This window comes from Strix uralensis, chromosome 1, assembly GCF_047716275.1.
Source record: "Strix uralensis isolate ZFMK-TIS-50842 chromosome 1, bStrUra1, whole genome shotgun sequence".
NCBI classification, from domain to species: Eukaryota; Metazoa; Chordata; class Aves; order Strigiformes; family Strigidae; genus Strix; species Strix uralensis.
This window is the reverse complement of record NC_133972.1, coordinates 154,829,000-154,851,317: the sequence shown is the minus strand read 5'-3', so window position 1 is coordinate 154,851,317 and position 22,318 is coordinate 154,829,000. Positions and strand designations below refer to the sequence as shown.

The following is a 22,318-nucleotide window of genomic DNA, read 5'->3' as shown; positions in this document are numbered from 1 at the left end:
CATACTAAAATTCAGGATTGTAAAATGTTAGATTACAAATAGTGCCATAGAATAATGTTTTCTTCCCCCCCCCCCCCAAGTCAGTGACATCATTTATGAAATATTTCTGACTATGTTGCAGTTACACTTACTAGCCCAAATGGGACAAAATAATCTAGTGGCCACATGTGCTGAACACCTCTCAAGGAGCCTTCCATGACTTTGATTTAGAAATGGAATTTGAAACAGTTTGGCAACAAAACTTTTTTTGCACTATTACTGGAATTGTCTGGTATCAGTGAAAATATACTAAATTTATTTTCAAGTATAGAGCTAAATCACAGGGTGGAATAATGAAAGGAACAGTGAGGGACAGAGATTTCTTGATTGTAGCTACCTGTGAATTACTTATTAGTTTGCAATAATGATAGTGCAGTATGTCATTGAATACAGTTCAAATAGTAACGCATGTCCCTAGGATCCTAACCAAAACCTCAAGAATATTTAGCTTTCTATATCATTGCAAAATTTCTTGACCATCATTTAATTTATCTTACCCTCAAAAAGGGATGTAAAATATCTCCTTGAAATCATGCCATAGGAACAATCTTTCTTCCAGTCTTCTGGAGCTTCCAGTACTGGCTAAAAGTAGGAATTACAGAAGCATATGAAAATATTTAAATTGTGGTTAACAGATTGTGTTTTATTTTGTACAATTATATTGTTATTGTACTGTGTATAATTGTGTTACTTGATATACAGCTATTTTTCTAAATGTCAAGATGTGGCTAGTAAATAACCTTAAAACTCTATTTCATGGTTACTACAATAAATGAGTTTCAATGGAATAATGCAGTTTGGAGAGGAGACATAGCTGTTGTGCACATGGTGCATTTTTGTTGGGGCATTTCTACTTCTTGGTTGGGGTTTTTTTTTTTTTTTTTACTTAGCTTTCTAACATAGCCACAAAAAAAGATGTTTTTTTGTCACTTGAGGAAAAAAAAAGTCTGATAGTATTTCATAATATTCTGTTCAAACCTTATGCATAATTTGTCAGTCCTATATTGAGACAAGGTTTGATATTGTTGTTTGCTGGAGCAACTCTACACTTAGGATGCTTGCACAAAGACAGATCTGCTTTTCATAGAATCATTCAGGTTGGAAAAGACCCTTGAGATCATGGAGTCCAACCATCAGCCCTACTCTACAAAGTTCTCCCCTACACCATATCCCCCAACATCTCATCTAAACGACCCTTAAACACATCCAGGGATGGTGACTCCACCACCTCCCTGGGCAGCCTATTCCACTGTCTGACCACTCTTTCTGTGAAAATTTTTTTCCTAATGCCCAGTCTAAACCTCCCCTGTTGGAGTTTAAAGCCCTTTCCCCTTGTTCTGTCACTAATCACCTGTGAGAAGAGACCAGCACCAACTTCTCTACAATGTCCTTTCAGGTAGTTGTAGAGGGTGATGAGGTCTCCCCTCAGCCTTCTCTTCCTCAAACTAAACAGTCCCAGCTCCTTCAATTGCTCCTCATAGGATCTGTTCTCCAGGCCCTTCACCATCTTCGTTGCCCTCCTCTGCACTTGCTCCAGCACCTCGATATCTCTCTCGTATTGAGGTGCCCAAAACTGGACACAATACTCCAGGTGTGGCCTCACCAGTGCAGAGTACAGGGGGACGATCACCTCCCTACTTCTGCTGGCCACACTATTTCTAATACAAGCCAGGATGCCATTGGCTTTCTTGGCCACCTGGTCACACTGCTGGCTCATGTTCAACTGCTTGTCAATTAGAACCCCCAGATCCTTCTCTTCCACACAGCTCTCCAGCCACACCTCCCCAAGCCTGTAGCGATGCATGGGGTTGTTGTGGCCCAAGTGCAGGACCTGGCACTTGGCCTTGTTGAAGCTCATCCTGTTAACGTTGGCCCACCGATCCAATCTACCCAAGTCTCTCTGTAGTGCCTCCCTATCCTCATGCAGATCGACACTCCCACTTAACTTGGTGTCATCTGTGAATTTACTGATAATGCACTCTATGTCCTTATCAAGATCATCAATAAAGATGTTGAACAGAAATGGCCCCAACACTGAGCCCTGAGGAACACCACTTGTGACCAGTGGCCAGCTGGATTTAGTTCCATTGACCACCACTCTCTGGGACCGTCCATCCAGCCAGTGCTTGACACAGCAGACCGTTCGCTCATCCAGGCCATGGGCAGCCAGTTTTTCTGTGAGAATCCTATGGGGAACTGTGTCGAATGCTTTTCAAAAATCCAGGTAGATAATATCCACAGCTTTTCCCTCGTCCAATAGTCAGGTCATTTTGTCATGGAAGGAGATCAGGTTTGTCAGGCAGGACCTGCCTTTCATAAACCCATGTTGATCCCCTGCTGATCAACCCAGACCTGATCCCCTGATTGTCCATTATATGACTTTTAATGGCACTCAAGATGACCTGCTCCATGACCTTCTCTGGACAGGTGCTTGCATAGTGTGTATTGAAAATCACAACTCCAGGCATACATCAAACTGTAGTAGCTTTACCAAAAACTGAATTTCTGAAGTTGCTGAGCTTAAGCAGACATGCATAACGCTATCAGTTTTCCACCTTCCCATAAAATATTTACAATAATTTATTTTAAAACTAATATATTAAACAAGTAATGACTTCATTTTGAGGGTGATTACAAAAAGCAGCACTTCACAAAAATTCACCAGAATGTCTACGTGTCATTCCCTCTGTCTTTGGTTATGCCTAATGAGACAGAAAGTTCATGGGTTTTTTATTAATTATGTGGTTCTTCATTAATAAGAAAAACAAGTGATGCAACACATGCCTTGGTGCTATGTAGTTTAGGGTACCTGATGTTTTAGTCCAGCTGGAGACATGACCATACAGCAGAAGAGCAATTTATATGACTAGATGAGTGATGGAAAGCTGTCACCTCACTGGAAGATTGAGGGTGATTGTGGAGAATATTTCTGAAACCTGTGGAGCACTATGGAGAAAAATTTTTAGTGAGAACTTACCTAAGCTATAGTAATGCCAGCAAAATATCTGCAGCTTATTTGATGTATCTGAAGGTAGAATATCATACTTTGTTAACCTGTGATGCTTTTTCCTTACGACTGAGACACTAGCACCATTTTTGTCTCTATTTTACAGTCACTCTATCAATATCTGTGTCTCTGCTATATTAATAATAATAAATATAATAAGTGACTTTGGAACCTAAAAAGATTCCTTCTGCCTTGAAATGTTCATACTAAAGCCTGAAATCCATTAGCCCCTTGTTGTTTGATTACTGTGTCGCCCTACATCTTAATCTTCTCAAAATAACATTTACAACTGAAAGCTTGCAGTTTTGGTGGTTGAGGTGGGGGCCGTTGACAGGAAGGCACTGTGCCTAAAATTCTCTTTTAGAATGCTTATTGAACCCACTGTCATCTTCTGTGTGTAGTGTCTTACTGCAAAAAGCCCAGGTGATGTGGCTGCATTATATTCAACTGCAACAAACATCATTTGCATTAGCACAATAGTTGGCTGAATAAGCTTGCCTCGACAGTATTAACAGATGCCTTTCTCTTTTCTAACCCCATTTAAGCACAGGAAAAATAATTTTCTGTTTCCTTTCCCAAAGATGGTAGAGCTCTTACTTCAGAGTGTTGTCTGATGTAGTCAGCTTATAGGAAAATGATTGCTTAAGCAATCATTTTAGCAGAAATTAGTATCTCCACGTGCTTTCATCTCTTCTAACTACCATTTTGGGCCAGTCTTTCAAAACTATGAGTAATTTGAAGCCATATGCAAAAATATGCAATCACCTTCTATAGTAGTAAACCTAGGATAACTGAAATGCAGGCATTATGTGCCTGATTTGTAAGGTATTTAAATTAGGGGTGGAGTGATGCATACATAATTGGATGATATGCTATGGAGCTACAAGTTTTTCAGTGGCAGCCTCTGTATGACTACGTGATGCTGTAGGTTGACATTGCAAAAGAAGTAGGTTCGTGTCCTACCATGTCAGGAATGGACCTGATGTGCGGGGCCATAAAATAACAAATATCCCAATTTTAGCATGAAAGCGCTGTTGTGATCAGTTGTAACTCCACTCTTTCTTCCACCCTCTGTTAGTCTCATCTCATACAGCAGTTCAGATTTTCCTTTATCATTTCTGGTCTCTCATGTCTCAGGCAGTACATGTGAGACTTGCAGGTTCAATGCACGTCTTACTCTTTTTCTCTTGATAAGCCTAGATTTTGTGCACTTTCAATGTCATGCAAATTCTGCTGTCCCTTCTGTGGAAAAGAAGTTTGGCCTGATCTATTGTCTGCTGGAAAACTCTTTATTACCAGCTGAAAATGTCATAGTTGCATGATCCTAATTAACTTTGCAGGATTAGGATCATGAGGTAGCAAAGAAGTTACCGAGTGGCAGAAGGCCAGACAGTGGGGCTTTCACTTACAAGGGTTGTACCAGAAAATACATTCCCCAGCAAAAACCTGTTTGCAAGCCCTTCTGCAGTAAGTGCCTCTGTATGTCCATGTACCTGGCAGGCCTCATGCATGGTAGTGAAGTGTCTTGTGAAAGGGGGCATACATTTTTTGTCCTACTCTTATACTGTTACCAACATGTTAGTTTTGAGCTACTGTTACAGTAGTGGTTTTGGTGGATCCTTGGTTGACCCAGAGGAGCCACTTTCATGGTTTTGTATTCTGACGCTACCAGCTGACTCTCTCAGCCCGTAACATTACGCACATAGGCTTTTAAGGATTTGTGAAATTTGAGGGTCAGTGCATTGTTCAAGACTTATGGCCAGCATGGAATGAACAAAATTCTGCTAGCAATAGTAACTTATATCTGATCTGTTGTTTGAAAGCTCAGTTATACTCCCAAGAAGTAATTCTTGCATGTAAGAAGAGAATAAATCAATTCTTCAAAGATGACTGTATTTTCATTGCCAGATGAAATTTCAGAACAGAATCACTTATCAAAACAATGTTTTTGAGAAATGATGAGACCAGGCCAGTTAAGTTCTTCATTATGTAAATTATGGACTGAAATCAATCCCATCTATTATAATTTAGAAAAAAAAAAAAAAACGATCTTCCCACTTGGTAACATATTGTATTGTTCAGTGTTAGTTTTAGCTTCTGTTCTTGGCCTATTCATAGATCTGCAGCCCATTACAGTGGCGCCTGTTAGAGCAAATACTGTGAAAGTTTTGCCAGTTTTTCTATGATAAACCATGTTTTCCAGGAATTCATACTTAATCATAAAAAATCCCTCACAGTTGAGACTTGGCATGGAAAGTCTTGATTCACAGGGATTTTACTTGTATATTTATCCAGATTTTCAAAATTAAATCAGTCATCTAATTTATTAAGTCAGAAGTAGTTCAAAATAATGTATTGTTTAAAGATCATAGAACTGTATTTGTTGGAAACAAATAATATTATGATCACTTAATCTAAATAGACACATTTCCTGACAATGAGTAATTGCTTTGTTGCTCTTACCTCACAAATCACTCTTAAATGTTTCTGTGTATTTTTTCTGTTGGGTAGATAGATCCATGCAGAAACTGATAAGTAGTTGAAAATGATCAAATTATTTTCAATATTCTAGAAATAGTCAAATGGCTAAGGTATTTTCCTTTGAAAAGCTAACTGTATCAATGAAAATCTAACTGTAAATAACTCTTTAACTTATGATGTTGATATTACATCCTAATGTGCATTTTACAACTTATTTTTTCTATATAACGTGCTTATTTTATAGGTGGCAGGATTCTTCCATTTAGTTAATTACATGTAAATAACTGTTAATGCACATTGTGAATGTTTATCTTGGAGATAAGAGAGTCAGTCTGCTTTGTGACTCTTACCTAGGATGTTTCCATAGTTCTGATAGAGAGAAGCTATAACACTGACAATTTCTAACTAATAATCCATATAACTGTGCAGATTTTAATTGTCTGCATAGACAGGCAAACCAGGGAGAAATGCTTATTCTGTATTACAAATATTTCTTTTTGACTGCATGTTAGTACTTTATGTTTCCTATTGAAATCAGGTCTGGAGAAAGAGCTATTATCTAAAGTTTATTTACACAGAAATTGACAACAGAAGTCACATGTTCAAAGCCTATATGTGTGGAAAGAAGTCTAATGAAGAATAATTGGATAGCATTTGGGAGTAAGTAGTTATTCGGCTACACAGAAGGAGACTGACAGATGTTAAGCATAACTGGAAGGAGAATTAAATTCAAACAGGATTTTGAAAGGAATCTCCTGAAGTCAGCAAATGACAAGAAGAAAATACAACATACCAGTCTGAGTACAGAGAAGAAAAGTGGCTATAATAGTAGATTAATTGTCTCAGTGGAGAAAATAAACAGTTGAGTGGATACTTGTAACTAGTTTGATAAGTATGTCATACCCTAAATGATCCAGTTGTCACCTGCTATTAATCTTACAGGACAGTTTAAATCAACACATGGAACAGATTGTGATGAAGGCACTGGCCAAGAAATGAGTATTTGCTAACATGATGAAATAATTATCATTCGGTAGAGATCAACTATACTTCATGTGAGAAGTTGATAATCACTTAGCTGAGCTTCGTTCAAATAAATACTTACTTACAGCATTCAAACCAGTATCAGTCAGCCCAAGTATATAGCCAAAGTTGTACCCTTACATGTCTGGTTTTTAGGTCCATGTGTTCCAGTCCAGGGGCTTATCATGTATGCATCTAAAATCAGAACTGTAAAAATTGTTCATCTTGAAAAACAGCTGCTGATTTGAAATTACTGAAGTCTAAAGGGTTTGGGTAAATGTTTCTTTCATCTCTTGATCTGCAAAGAAACTGCAGACAGGAATGTACCGTTCTTGGAAGAAGTACTGTTTGGCATAAGTCAGAAATGTGCCAGGAAATCTGCTAGTGTTTCATGACAGTGTTCAAACCTGTGCTCTGGCTCTTTTTATTTTATTTGTAAGATGTAGCCCTTGCAGCTGGCCACTAGTTTAGCAAGGACTGTGGTTTGTGCTACTGTACTGCTGGATGGGCTGTCTATGACTGCCAGCCTCAATATTTACTTTTGGAAATACCTCGTCCCGCAAAGAATTGTTAGTGTCAGGCACTTCTAAGCAAAAAATAAATAGATATATAAGAGTTTCAGTTATGCAATGTCTTTAAGCTAATACTGTCACAAAGTAATGAAGCCAAGATCTCCTGTCAGAAGCTCACTCAAACTAGCTATAAGAATGTGATGATGTGGAGCCAGAATAGCATATACATTTATATTTTTCGTATGGTTAATTAAACCCATAGAATCATTCTGTACATACTAAGGTTTTATTGGTATTAGAATAAAGAATTTATTTTTTGAAAAAAATAACTGATAATTACTTCTTTCTGTGCTTCTAATCAACAGTCTTTGATGTACATCTGTTTTTTAAGTACATCTGTAACTTAGTCAGGAAAAGCCTTTTATGGCAAGTAGCCTTTAAGCTACATGCTGTGTTTATTTCATATATTCTTTTCCTTTCTTAAGAAAGCATCCACACATTTTTCTTCAACTTTATCAGTGAATATATACTTTAAAACGTTTTATGCAGGAAAAAGCTTTAGTTTTCAATTTACTTTGGACTGGTTGTTTAAGCCAATGGTGGAGATTATAGTGCTGTCTTTCTCACAGATGTATATCAGAATGAGAAGAGAACCTAATTTGTTCACTGCACATGTATTATTAGACACCACGTTATACTGCTTCTTACATCATGTGATGCCAAGGCTGTATCCAGCTGCTGTGTATATGAGGGGGGAAGACAGCCCCCTCTGTTGCCAAGAGCATCTGCAGCAATAGTCTGGCATAACAGAAATGCTGCAGACCATTCATTCCGCTATCAAATCAATGCCTCTAACCTGTGGAAGGGGAAAAAAGTATTTTTCTTGTTCTTCTTCAGGTCAGTGCTAAATATAAAAAATACATGGTTTTAAATACAACGTGTTTAAACACTGATGCACTTAAGGTTGAAATACGTACTAAATATTCATCTGTTTAAGCTGTGAAACAGCTTATGTGGATGAACTTATTGTCAAGGACTTACTTCAGTTTAGTAAAGTAATTTTCAAATAAGCTTTTGTTCGGTTCCGCATGGTTGCTATACATGATGCCTGCGCTGCTCCACCGTAGCTGTTGCTGGAGTGAGCTCTTGTGGTGCTCAGCCAGCCCCGCACAGTGCCTGCCGGGTGGCCCTCAGCACTGGGACAGGCAGCCGGAGCCTTCCTGTGGGCACCATCCTGTGCTTCCATGGAGTAGTGGTTGTTAATACAGCCTATTCTACCTGCAAAGCTGCCACAGGTAATTGCCGGGTGGCGGGCACTGAGAAATAGCCAGGGCAAAAATGTCCTCAGCTTCTCCAGCTGGATCCAGAAAAGGGGCGTTCCCCATAACTGCAGTAATACTGAGGATAATGTAAACAATACACTAGAGCAGACCTAAAGAAAAGTCCAGGTTGCTTTGTAAAGTGGTCCCATTCAAACACAATTAATTTTCATTTAGTTAAACATAAAGTTATCCTGGAGGATCGGAGTTATAGAACTGGGAATGCATACCTGCAGGATGAGGAATGGCATTTAAAAAGTGGTGTTCCTCAGAAGAAATCACATGAGTCTGCTATAATGTAGAGAGAAAAATTTCAAATGAAATTCTTGGCTCTATAACTTTGGTAGTAAGGAAGAGCACACTAAGTCAATTATATCCTATGTACAAGCAGAACTCTGACATCCAGTCTGAGACTCATATTTTATAGAAGATATTGCAAAACTGAACAGATAATTCAGTAGGAAACTGCAGGTGAGTCAAAAACTTTATTTGAGGACTACAAAATAAGCTTTAAAGAAAGGTGCACAAAAACTGCCATATGTTTAACTTCTCAGAAAGATGATGAGCACAGATTTATGTACAACGTATAAAGAGAAAAGTCTGATCTAGGACAGAAAGGCATAATGAAAAATAATAGCTGGATATTAAAATTTACATTAGGAATTGGGCAGATATTTCAGCGGTGGAATGATTAACTACTGGGACAATTACCAGAGGAAGTGATGGATCCTCCATCTCCTTTTGTCTTCAGATCTAGACTGGATGCATTTCTTCAACAAGTTATTAACCTCAACAGCATATGAGAATAATGTTTGATTTGTTATGTTTATGTGAGAGATCTCACTAGAGGTTCTCTTGACCCCACTTCTCACTTGCAATCATTGCATCATCTTAAGTTTTAAGGAATAAAACATGTTTTCAATTATATTAATATAAAGTGTAAGCATTCCTAGAGACATGCATCATCTAATTTTCCTATCTAGGTATTTATTATTTAATCTACGGATTTGAAAAGGTATGCAGGTTTGAGACAATCTTCATGCAGTGAACTTCAGTTAAGAACTGGTTCAGCCGACTTCAAGGCAAACAAGACAAATTAAGTCTAATAATGAACTTTGAGAAATCACAGGTTATTTTGCTTGTGGTTTGTCCTTACTATGCTCCCATGTGCGTCTGCAGTAAAATTTAATATAGGACACATTATATCTAATGCTGCTATTACATGCAGACTTGAATTTATTTGGAAAAGTTGTAGAGCATAATTTAAAGAAAGTACAGCATAAATTGTTTGTTTCTGTGTGAATTTTGGTTTTAAATAACCATAACTTTGAAACCACCTCATTTATTTCCTTCAAATGTGACTCTCACTATGAAAATCTCCAAGCATATCAGACTGAATTTTCTGCTTTTGGCTGTTTTACACTATATTCCGATTAACATTAAAAAAAGGGGGAAAATGCCTATCAATAACTCAATATCTACAATATTTAAAAAATGTTAAATATTTTATAGTCCATTCACTGAAACCCGTTAACTATTACATTTTTAAAGGCTCATGATACCTTGAGCAAAATTATTTTTCCAGGGAAGAAGAAATTAATGGATGGTATACACCAGTTTAGTGCCTTGAAGGGGAAAAAAAGTTAGGTGGTCCCGTGGTCTGTTTATGCATTACTTTGGAGAAAGCCAAAAACAAATACTTTAAGCTCAGTTTATTTCAGGTCCTTAATGCTGATTTACTGATATTTCCTCCTGTTCTCAGCCAGCTCATGTTGAAGCCTCAAGCGCTGGTTGTTCAAAAAAGTTTAGTTAAGGCTTCACAGCAACACGGAAACATTTAAAGAGCTGCTTGTCTGGGGTTTTTGTGGGGATGGGGTACAAAGTTTTTACTGTGGCAAGAATTATGCAGAGAGTTGAATCAAACATTGCTTAAACACTCAGAAAAAAGTCCAGGAGGCAGTCTGAAGAAAATCCATTCAGTAGTTTTAAATTCATGCTGAATGTTTTTACAGTTTCATGGTCCAGAGTTTGAGATAGCCCCCACAGACATTTTCTGTGTGCCAGAAACATGACCAGGCTAGGAGCCAGGGGTACAGCAAAACTCTAGGTGCATGGTACGTGAAAATGAAAATAGGGTTAATAGTACTTCTTTATGAAATAAAATAGACAATGACACAAATATCTGATGGTCGTACAACTTCTCTTTCTTTCACATTCCAGGCCAAGTCTGATATTTTAGTCTGAGTAAGTCTTCTTTAAAACCAGCTGTGTGCCCAGGTGACCAAGAATGCCAATGGTATCCTGGCTTGTATCAGCAATAGCGTGGCCAGCAGGGACAGGGAAGTGATCTTACCCCTGTACTCGGCACTGGTGAGGCCGCACCTCGATTCCTGTGTTCAGTTTTGGGCCCCTCACTCCAAAAAGGACATTGAATTACTCGAGCGTGTCCAGAGAAGGGCAACGAAGCTGGTGAATGGTCTGGAGCACATGTCGTACGAGGAGCGGCTGAGGGAACTGGGGTTGTTTAGTGTGGAGAAGAGGAGGCTGAGGGGAGACCTCATCGCCCTCTACAACTACCTGAAAGGAGGTTGCAGAGAGTTGGGAATGAGTCTCTTTAACCAAGTAATAAGCGATAGGACAAGAGGTAATGGCCTCAAGTTGCACCAGGGAAGGTTTAGACTGGATATTAGGAAGTATTTCTTTCCAGAACGGGTTGTTAGGTGTTGGAATGGGCTGCCCAGGGAGGTGGTGGAGTCCCCATCCCTGGAGGTGTTTAAGAGTCGGGTTGACATAGCGCTTAGGGATATGGTGTAGTTGGGAACTGTCAGTACCTGTTTTAATATCAGTTTTGGGGTAGGAAGGGAACAGTGTTTTTCCCTGGAAACTCACCCTTTAGTCCAGCTATTCCTTTCCATGGCTCTCTCCATGGTGTGTTTGCAGTGGGAAAAAAGGTCGCATCAAATCCTGGGAGAGCTGTGCTGCCGGTTGCCACAGAGGCAGTGGAGGGGCTCAGGTGCAGCATGACCATGTCACAGAGGGACCGTCATCCTGATGCCTTTTTGCTTCCTTGCAGAACTCTTTATGCACGCCTTTTCCAAAGAGAATAGTAGAGCTGCAAAAGCTGGTCCAGATCATAGTTAACAGAACCTAGTCAGGTGATTTTATATTTCTAACTTCATTGTAAAGTAGACTTCAAATAAACAACAGACTTCCAAAAATGTTCTGTGGGCCATAAAGCTCTTTCTAAAGTTGTGACAGTGGTTTGATGATACTAGTACACACACAAAAACTTTAGCAAGTTAAAGTGCCATATTGGATACTCTATGTATCCATTTTTTATAAATGGCTGTGCAGTATTTAATATCCATGAAAAACTGGTGTGTGACTATTGGGAAACAAGTAAGATTTAAGGTGAAGAGTGCCCTTTCTCCAACTTCTGGCAGTAAATAGATTTCCTGTAGCTGTATAATGTGGAATTACCTGGTTACAGAATAAATCAGCCTGGCATACATATGAGTATTAGTCCTCACAGGCAGTCTTGTGGAAGTGCTTCTCTTTAAGCCAGCAAAAAAGCTACTGTAATACATTTAGAGATAAAGCCATGTGACTCAGGACATCTTTTAAATCTCGACTGGCCACAGCTCAAACATAGCAACTGTCTCTACAGTAGTTAACTAAACATGCTGGGGTGTTATCTGGCACTGCATTGAGTGGCACAGGTCAGTCCACATCTGTATTGCTCTGCTCAGAGCTCCCAAGCCAGGGACATGCCAGTGGGAGCAGCCCTGACCTATGCTGTTGCCCTGGGAAGGGCGGGAGCTGCCCCAGGTTAAAACATGACAGACAGTTGAGGTACAGTATTTGGGGATATTCTCTAATGCTGTTTAATTTATTAATGCAGGTGTAGCATTAGTATAGACAAGTCTGTGGACGTAGTGTGGGGGAAGGCAAAGGGAAACCCTGAAAGCTAAATTTAGGTCATTACTGCATCAGCAGAGGGGAAATATAACTAGAAAACCAAGGCAGTGACTCCATCCTGACCATAGTACGGATAGTAAAAGCTATAATGGGTGGAGTGAAGTTCTGATTGTGGGTTTGGTGAAGGAAATAAATGCCTGAGAAGGGAAAAGCATGCACAGTATACACCGATGTAGTTACGGATAAAGAGAGACTAACCTGACCAAATTTAGGTAGGTAGTATGAATACCTTCTGTTTCAGCACCTTCTCAAGTATAAACCAAATGAGTATCAGCGAGCAATGCGGGTGCAGCAGTTAATCTGGTACACCATTCCCGATGAGCAGACTGAGGTAATAATTTTTCATCATATTATTAGAAATAATACATTCGTCTTCACTTTTAGTTGTTATTCAGTAGGAATCTTCCTGCTGGGTCATACTTTATTCCATCATCAGGTGTTTAATTTAGCCTCTTTTCTTACTGAACGTCAATAGGGTTACCTGTGCATTACTTGAAGAGAGGCGGAACTGATAATTAGAACTATTTTTTGAGCTGTTTCAGTTAAAAAAAAGAAAAAATAAAAAAGGTCCTGGAACAAAATTGTTCCTCAGTTCTTGACCAGAATCCCTAAGGGGAATTAAAAAAGATAAACACTTCACAACTAAATAGTATTTCACAGAAGAAAAAAATCTCTAAAAAAAATCAACTTCCCTGTATAATCTCTCTCTTTGTAAGAAACCCTTAATTGATGAAAATGCAATTTCCAGTATGAAATTAAACTTTGCAGGTGCCACAAATAAATGTTGTCTCAGTAGAATTTATTTTCTATTCCTTATATGATGAGATAAAAATAAAATTAATTAAATTCTCTAGAAAAAGGAGAAATGAAAGAAAAGTAAAGAGTCTGTTTTGAAATACAGGACAAAGGGAATTTTAAGTCAGTTATACTGGATGGTGAAAGGAAAGAAAATAAACAAACCCAAACCTTTCATTGGAAATATTTTGCTTGGCTCTGCTTGCAAAGCAACTGATCTGACATGGTGTTGACTAAGATAAGAATAGTGAGTACCCTGCATGCAACCAATATTCGTATCATTTGAACTCTGAGCTAAATCTACATTAGATAAACATTTTGGCTGTAATGGAGACCCACCTGCTTTCACACAACTGTGACTGAAAGGACAACAGGACCCAACATTTAAACATCTACACTATTCAGTTAAGCATAGGTCTTCTATCAGAGTTTTCTGAGAGTTTTCTTGTCACCTAGAGTTTGCTAGTTTTCCTCTTTCCCTAGTGTGCCTTCTTTTGCTTTCTTCTCTGAGTCCGTATCTGTTAATTTTTATTTTTTGCACTTTTTATATTCATTAATGAATAGAATGCCTTATGTTCTAGGCAGAGTAATGGGTACTTCTGCAAAGCAAAAATAATTTATTTGAAATGATGGAAGTGGAAACCAGTTTTCAGTTAATATCTCACTGCCATCTACTGTATATGCTGGAAAACTACACTGTGGGAAATGCATTGAATTTCAGCAATGTAAGATGACTCTTTTCCCAGTTAATTTGCCCTAAAGTTGAGGAAAAAATCCACTGAACTCTCAGTAGGCTGTGACACGTAAATTCCATTCTTTGTGGAGGAATCAGTATTTCTTAAACAGATGACAGTTTCTGATGATACTCAATATTGTCCAGAAGGAAAGAACATCAAATTTAGTATTGCTTAGTTAGCTTATATTCAGGCCAGATGAAAAGGAGATGTGTACTTTGGGAGAAAAAGAGTACCTCACTTTGCTTATTCTTGCCCTAAAGAGTAAAACCTTTAATTTCTTAGTGAATATGTCAAAACAAAAAGAGATAGTGGGATTAAGATACATAAACTTGGGATAATTTGATATTTCCTTTAGTTGAGAAATTATTCTTTGGTTCTTTTAAATTATCTTTCATCTCAGTAGCTGAAGTTTGGTGTGTACAAACACCAAGTATATGCTGTGTTAAGTGTTGGTTGGGATATAATAATTTACCCAAAGTTGTGAAATTATTAAATTGAAAATAAAATGTTAGGCTACTGGCTGCAGGAACTGAATAAGATATCACTCAGGTTAGCTTTGCACTACGAGTGCTTTTGTAATGATTTGTGTAGAAATTACAAGGTTTACTCAAGAGAGAAATTTCCCTGATTTTCATCAGGAAAGCTGACATCAAATAGAGAAGAATGTGTAAAAACCATCAAACTGTGCATTTGCATAAAGGAACTAATTTTCTTAGTCTATTAGTAATTTCACTAGGCTGGGAATACATATAATTTATACCATTTGCTATTAGTATTGCACCAAAAAGTACAAAAGAAGACCAGTAAGCTTGCAAGCTCAAGTACTTCAAAGCCAAAGAAGTGCCTTCATTACTCCTTCTTTCTGTCAGTTGTGATATAGTCTATAATTATGGTATTTTTTTTCTATTTTTATTTAGTAATTGTTCTAAGACCTCATTTGCTCAACATTCTTCAACCCTTGCCAAAGAAGAAAGAATGATAAAATAATTCATGACTTTTCTATGGTGTCCATTGTTACCGTTTTTCAGTGCTTCGCAAACATTAATTAACCTGCCTTTACTGATTCTGGTGTTTTGGGATTTGAAATGGCATTGTAGGCAGCTGATGTATTCTGTGTGATCATACCATCCCTTCTGTTGTCTTCAGAGGCAAATATGTGTTTGCAGGACTTCTTCAAATGACATCAGAAATTCACCCAGGAAAATGAGGAACTGGTTTCTAACACCCTTTCTTTCTTGACCCTTTCTTTCCCATCTCCTCAATCTTCTTTTCCAGTGTCACCATCTAAGCCCCAGTGTCTTTCACTCCCTGTCCAAAAAAGGCTATTTTACTTTGGCTGATTTTCCCCAGGTCATGTTCCTGCTGTAGCACACATTGAGCATAGCCAATTTCAGCCTAAATTTGATGGTGTTAAAAAAAACCAACTGCAAACCAGTTTAGGAAAGCTGTCATGAGTTCAATAACAGGTGACATTGGTAGAGATGCCTGCGGTGTGCAGTTTGCTAAGTTATTTGAGTTCTTTGTGTCCTCTTCCTGTGGGCCACTTGTCAGTGTGGGTTTGTAAGTCATGCTTTAGGAAGAGGTTGACTTTGTAGCAGTGAGGAATTTTTTTCTTTCATTGAGTGTGTGTTTATAAGTTTTCTTAAGAATTTGTGCATTTCTCTGGCAGTTTCAGTATCCAAAATTTTTAACCCAGCTGAAAGCCCCAGGGAATAAATTACCTCTGGTGAATCATTTCTAGGCTGAATCATTTGTTTGCTTGGTTGTTGGATTTTTGCAGTCACCGTTCATGTGTAGTTTGATGTGCAGTGCAAATGGGGAGTAAATGATGAGGCACCCATGGCTCTGTGCAGGACAGAAGTTGTCCTGCCAGAGAGGGCTCCTCCAGAAGCTTACATCTGCCATCTTTCTCTTGAGTTGGTCTGACTGGTTAATCATTGAATATCTCTATCATCTTTCTACTGCTGTCACTAGTTCCCTGCTGCCTGCCATTCTTCAGTGATATGACTTGAATGTAATAACTTTTCTAGCTTACCACACGGATGAGATGCTGCCATACATGGGGGTCTATGGTAGAACTGCAGCCATAGGAAAATGATGTACCACTGTGCAACATTCAGCCCCTAAAAGGACAAATGAAGGAGAAGAAAAGATTAAAAGGTGTATTTAGCAAGGTCTGCTGTTATCCCAGGACACCATTGTGCCTTTACTGCTAGCAGTGAAAGTCCTTCATATGAAAATCCAGGGAAGGGAAGCAGACACCTCTAAGTCCCATTCTTCAGAATCAATAGAAGAAAAACTGTTTTAAATAAAGAAGGGAGTATTAAACATTCTGATATCTCTAAAATAATGATTTGTATGTGAGAATGCTGAAAATTTGTGAGGGAATTACACTATGAAATAAAGCTGCAGATAGTTGTTTTTTTTCCTTAGTAAATGTTTCAAATTTAAATCCTTGCTGCCCTCATGTGGATGTATGCTGTCTTTTCTCCATCTGCTGAAACTAGCGATGGACAGATTTTGTTAGAAGACCACTACATATGACTGTATTTATACAGCAGATGAAGGACCATTCAGATACTGAACTGATGCTGTCTGTCTGAGCCAAGGATCTTGAGTAAGGTGGCTGGGAGTCCTTGTGATACATTTGCTGCATTTTAGTACTGGAGAACCAGGAGCGCCCTGAGTGTTAGGAATCTGCTGCCCAAACTCTGTCTGGAGAAGGCTGCCTTTGCAGCTGACAGAAGGTGATGAAGACTCCTTCTGAACCAGGTAATGTGTATCCCGAATTGACCAGGTGGGTCCATCCACAGAGGAACATACAGTATTTCCAAATACCTTTCAGCTCAAGGTATGAGACAAGCCAGAGAACTGAGCACAAGTCTCTTAGTATAACAGCATGCAGCAGCTGTAAGAGCAACACTGATAAAATGGTAGAAAAACAGCAAAGAAAGAAAAATAATCCAGTAAGAGCCAAGTTAAATAACGATTTTCGTAGCTGTTACTCTCTGATATACGGACAATTGCTGTGTATATTAGCATAAATAAAGTTTTTTTGGGAATTCATGTTGGAATTGCATTATTACCTATAGGTTACTGTATCATTACCTATATTTTATCATACTATTAGAAGCTGTGGTACATTGTTAGCTAATGGTAATGTTTCATTGCATAGCATATTAGTTGCCCACCTACCTACCAGAACCAAGTGGTCCAAACAGAAATTTAATGAATAACACTGTAAAGATGTCAAACATTGGGAAAAGTTACTTAGAAAATGAGGACTTATTGGTAATTTATAAAGCAAATAGCAAAACTGAATTGTATAACATTGCAATAAAGGGTTTGAATGAATGGCTTTGCCAATCTTGCTTCTGTAAAATAACCTGTGCAGATATGTGAGATAGAGAATGATAGATAAACTTTTAAGGCTTTTATTTACTAGATAATTGCACACCAAATCCAGCTAAGTTTCAGATCTTTCTTAGGCCCTATACATTTCAGTGTATACACATGACTTTACAGAGTGTTAAACAAATTCCGTAAATTATGTTCAGAGCTGACTCTGGTAATAAAATTTGAGGAGCCCTTTTTTAGACAGTCAGATAAAAAGTGGTTTTCAAGGAAAAGTTAGTTAACTAGTTAGTATGCAAGGGAAAATGCAATCAAAATAAAAATAGGTATACAGTAACCTGAACAGTGCTCAGATATCCTGCTTTTTGCATGAATTATTTGTATTTGCTCCCATTGCTGTTAACACCAAAGGCTTTCAAAAATAGATTGTCTTCAGTCATAAAGATTGAAAATGAGACCTGATGTGGAGGTCTGTCACTTGGAAAGGAGAAGCAAGGTGCGTGGCTATCTGACAGATGACAAGGAGGTGAGTTATCACTAGGAAGGATGTAATGTTGTTTAAAGAGTGGTGCAGGCTGCAGATCCCAAGTGGCTGCGCTGGACAATTTGCTCGCTTGGATGCTGTTTCTGATCAGGAGAGATTTGTAGGCTAGGTGAATCAGACTTAATATCTCGGATATTGTCACTCTTTGTCCTGTGCAGTAACACTACAACCTGTTATTGATAGTGGTAAAATCCCTCTAGAGACAGAGTGCTTTTGCTCTCCCTTGTTTGCTTCAGCCAGGAATTGCCTTCTGTGTGCAACAGCAAGTTCTGGACTGTAATACACCGCTGCTAAAATCCGCTCCTTTTCAACTGCCCCAGCAAAGCCAAGTGTGGCAGAGCCCGGCTGCTTCCTGTAGAGAGAGGGGCCTGGGACAGGACTCTTGCTCTCAGGAGCAGTGAGCATGGCAGGCATGGGGGAGGCCGTGCAAGGCTCCCTGCAGACGAGGTTCTCCACACCTGACCCACGGCACAGAGCGGAGGGAGCTGCTGCCATCCCGGCCCCAGGGGAGCGCCTCCTCCATCGGCTGTCACCCTGCTGCCCTCCAGTTGGGGAACTGGTAGAGTTGGACTCCTGGATCTTCCTTGAGGGTCTATTTTCTGTATCATAAACATCATGTTCTTTGAAAGACATCGATAGCAAGATATTCAGAAGTTACTTCTGTTCACTGTGCTTCTACTGACGGACGAAGCACTGTAATTGAAATCTGAATTTAATAAAAGTTCTCATGTATGGGGACTTTAGCAGCAGACTTCATTTGGACTGTTTAGTCTTTATAGTCACTTTTTTCTTGCTAATCTCTAATCTCTGTTGCATTTTAGTAACATATGGGAACTGATGGTTAGCCAAGTACCTTTTATATTCAGTTTTCTGATTAAAATGACTGTTGGAATTTGGGACTCTCAGCATCGCCAGCCATTTCTCCATGTGATTTAATATTGTCCTTAAAATAATGAAACTAATTCTGACAATATGGCGCTTGGAAATATAGCAAGCCACCAAAGAGCTCACTAACAGGGGAACAAATTATCAGGTATCAGCGTCTCAGTGGAATTGCCTCTGCAGGGGTTGCTACTCCTTGACACATGTAAAAGAAGGTAATTTGCCTTTGGTGTGCCTTGGGGCAAAGGCAGGTATGGGGACAATTGCTGCAGAGCAGCAGAAGCACTGTAGTGTGTTTGTTGCAAAATGACATGTCAAATTACTGACGTCTAGTCCATTTTATTTTTATTTTAAGGGTATTGTATAGGGAGTGTACTGGCAAATTGTTTTGATGCTTTTGTTACAGGAGCTACTTTGTAAGCTTAGACAAAGATACCAAGTGAGGTGTGTGTCATTTTACCTGTGCATCTCAAAGTTTTCAGAGGAAAAATAATAGGATCTTTCACTGCCTTAAACTTAGAGTAAGCATTTCCTTTAGTTCTCTGGAGGAGGTTGTAGAGAAAACTAGATGAGGCGCTGACTGGAATTTATATTTCCTTTACTAATTGGTCCGTGCAGCGAAAAACCTCGGACAGTAAGATCACTGAGCAAACAGGATAGCAAAACTCCAGTAAAGCTCTGGTTGATTCTGCTGGTCTTCTGAGAATCAACTGACCAGCAGCATTAGTCACTTGTTTCAAATTGTTTCCCCTCATCTACTCCTTCCTTAGTAAATATTTCAAAGATTCGGGTTAAAATTTAGAATATTTAAAGTGCAAGTTAGAATACAGTGTTGAACTATACATTCATCCCAGTTCTGATGCCTTACAATATACCAACTAGCAGAGTAATGAAATGTTGATACGGAAATTTCTATAATTCAAACCATCTTGTTGCAATGCCACTTTGTGTCAAGTATTCCTTCCCTCTGACCTCATTAGGTGTGTGTAGTCATTAGATACAGTGTTACTAAAGAGTTTTAACTTAAATGCTGCTTTGATTAATGTTTGGTTGGACTGAGGTTTTACTGTGTAGGATTAACTAGATTTAAAAATGGCAAAATGCCATAGTAGCATTAATGTCAGACTTTAATGAGAAGCAGAAGTAAACTCCAAGGAGCCTTATGATTTTAATATGGACTTAACGCGTGCTCATTACCTTAATGTCCTGTCCTATTTTATATACAAGTATTACAATAATTCCTGGAGAATAGTAGCCTACACAGCATATTACAAATATGTCATCTGAAGTATATAACCCTATTTTTTTAATAAATCATAAATTTTGACACTTTTAGAATCAGATTTATTCACTGTTATTATCAAATAGAGAAAAATGCTTTATACTGGCTTGTGCCTTTTTAATTAAGAAACAATATGGAAGTAACACAAAGCCAGACTGGCAAACATTTCTCCCAACTAATAAGGTACTGACAATGTAGATGAAAATTACATTTTCACATTTTTATGTCATCTGCTACTTGAATTTCCTTTTACTGTCTTCTTAAGTTCATTTAGTTCTCCTGAAAGTTAACAGAGTTGGCACCTCTAGAGATTAATAACCTTATTTTTTTTTACCATCGATCGCATATTTCGGTATATGGTACTGCCAAGAAAACCCAGACTGTTCTTACTCCAGACAGCATTCGGTCATCTCCTTAAATCCTAGTAAACTTTGATAGGATTTAAGCATATAGTTACAGGGTAATGCATTGCTGAATTAGGGCCTTTGTATCTAGCATTTTTTCAGTCCGTGGTATCTTTGCTGAGATAATCAAAGGGCACAGATTTATTATTAGAGCTGAACAGAAAAAAACTTTCCCATCCTAGGAGCCTGAGAAATTTTTTTCCTGCATTGATCCTGATTTCCCAAGTTTGGTTATTTTTCAGTGAGGTTCCAATAGTAAGAAGCACGTAATGAAATTTTTGTTTCTGCACAGTAATGTGCTGAGACTTCGGCACCGTGTACTGATAAGCAATAACAACAGTTCTTCACAGAGGTGACGCTGTTTCTACCAAAGCATGTAGGATGACATCCAGCCAAATACTTGGGCTGTAATGCCTAATTTCTCATTGAAATCATGGATATATTGGATGTGACTTAAATAGGATTACTCACTCAAGCAAATTTACACAAGGGTCTAAGGCACACATCCAACTTTCAGTGGGTTAGGATTCTACATACTTGTTTGGCTCTGGGCCCCAGGCACTTGCATAATGTTGCTTGTGTGAGTTACCCTCCTAAAACTGAGACCTGCATCAGTATGGTTACTCATACCAGGAAAGTTGTGTCTGTGGACAAGTGATGACAGTCAGGGATCCTGCTTCCTCTTGTATCACATTGAAAATTTCTGTTTTCACTGATGATCGAAGCTCATTAGCCAGCATTACCTTTGCAATCCCCATCGATAATTTCTGTGCCACTGAGTTTTTCGACTGCAGTCTAGTATCACTTTTTTGTATTCTTTACTTGGTTGACTTGTTGATATTTGGTTTTCTTTTTTTTTTTAGGGAGAAGGCCAACAAAAACAAAGGACAAGAAAAAGAAGAAAAAGAATTTGATGGAAAGGGCTCAGAAGCAGCACAGCATCTTTTTAGCAACAGATAAAACAAGCCAGTAAAGACCTGATTTTCTTTAATATATTTTTTGCAAAGTGCACAAAAGCTGCTATATGCTCCTGCCCATGGATGCACTATGATTCAGCTGCTTTGACAGTAATATGGCAAATAACTTGTGAAAAAAAAGCCCACAAGCTTGTTTGTTTTATTTATATATTTTTTATTTTATTTTTTTCTCTCATTTTTGACCTGAAGACTTCAAGGTCAGGAGCACACTGAGGTGAATCAGTGGAAGTGGTGCTGAAGTCCATCACAGATTTTGTCCTGAGTGCCTGGTCAATATGTTGACACAGGGGGAAAGCAGGAATGAAACCTATGTATCATCATTAGGCGGACTTGTGCATATTTAAATAAACAAACAAAAAAAGGAAGTCTTGGAGGTGTAGGTACTATTGCATTTATGGCCTTTGTTTCCTATATTTGTACATTTCAAGAGTAAATGGGTATGACTTACTTAGTGTTAATGTACATTGTTCTCATCACCTGCTACATTGAAACAGTTGTATAATAAAACTACTTTAAGACAGTATACCACAGGAATTACTGCTTAGACTTACAGAAGCACAACAGACTCTATGTGTACATATTACTCTGTCTACATATAAATGAACATATTTACTGTACATCTATGCATTTTTATGTATAATACTTTATACATGTTTAAAGTTATGTCCTGTTGGTTCTAGTAATATACTTTAAAATAATCCAGTAAATGTTTACTTTTTACTATGTTTTAAGTATCTTCTCATATTTCTCAGTAGTTACAAACTGGATTTTTTTTCTCATTTGTAAAGCACGTTCAGATGGCTAAACTACCTTGTACTGACCCTTGCAATGGAGTGTCAGCTCTGAAGTATGCTTGCCAGACTAGTAAACTGCAAATCTTTTCTGCTGTTCTGTACTCCTATCTCAGCCCCAGTGTATTTTGTCTCAGAAAAACAAGTGTACCATTTTTTAAGATGAGGCACAATGATGATAGATGTTTTGAGT

The 22,318-nt window shown here is 38.4% G+C and overlaps 1 protein-coding gene across 1 annotated transcript in view; it reads left to right on the top strand.

The window, feature by feature from the left end:
- RSPO2 (R-spondin 2) overlaps window positions 1-21,849 on the top strand; it is a 108,713-nt gene extending 86,864 nt beyond the window's left edge. The window contains exon 5 of the mRNA XM_074894367.1: window positions 21,221-21,849. Within this exon, the coding sequence (XP_074750468.1) occupies window positions 21,221-21,330 (110 nt within the window). The 3' untranslated portion in view covers window positions 21,331-21,849. The remainder of the gene's footprint in view (window positions 1-21,220) is intronic.
- Window positions 21,850-22,318: the final 469 nt, after the last annotated feature.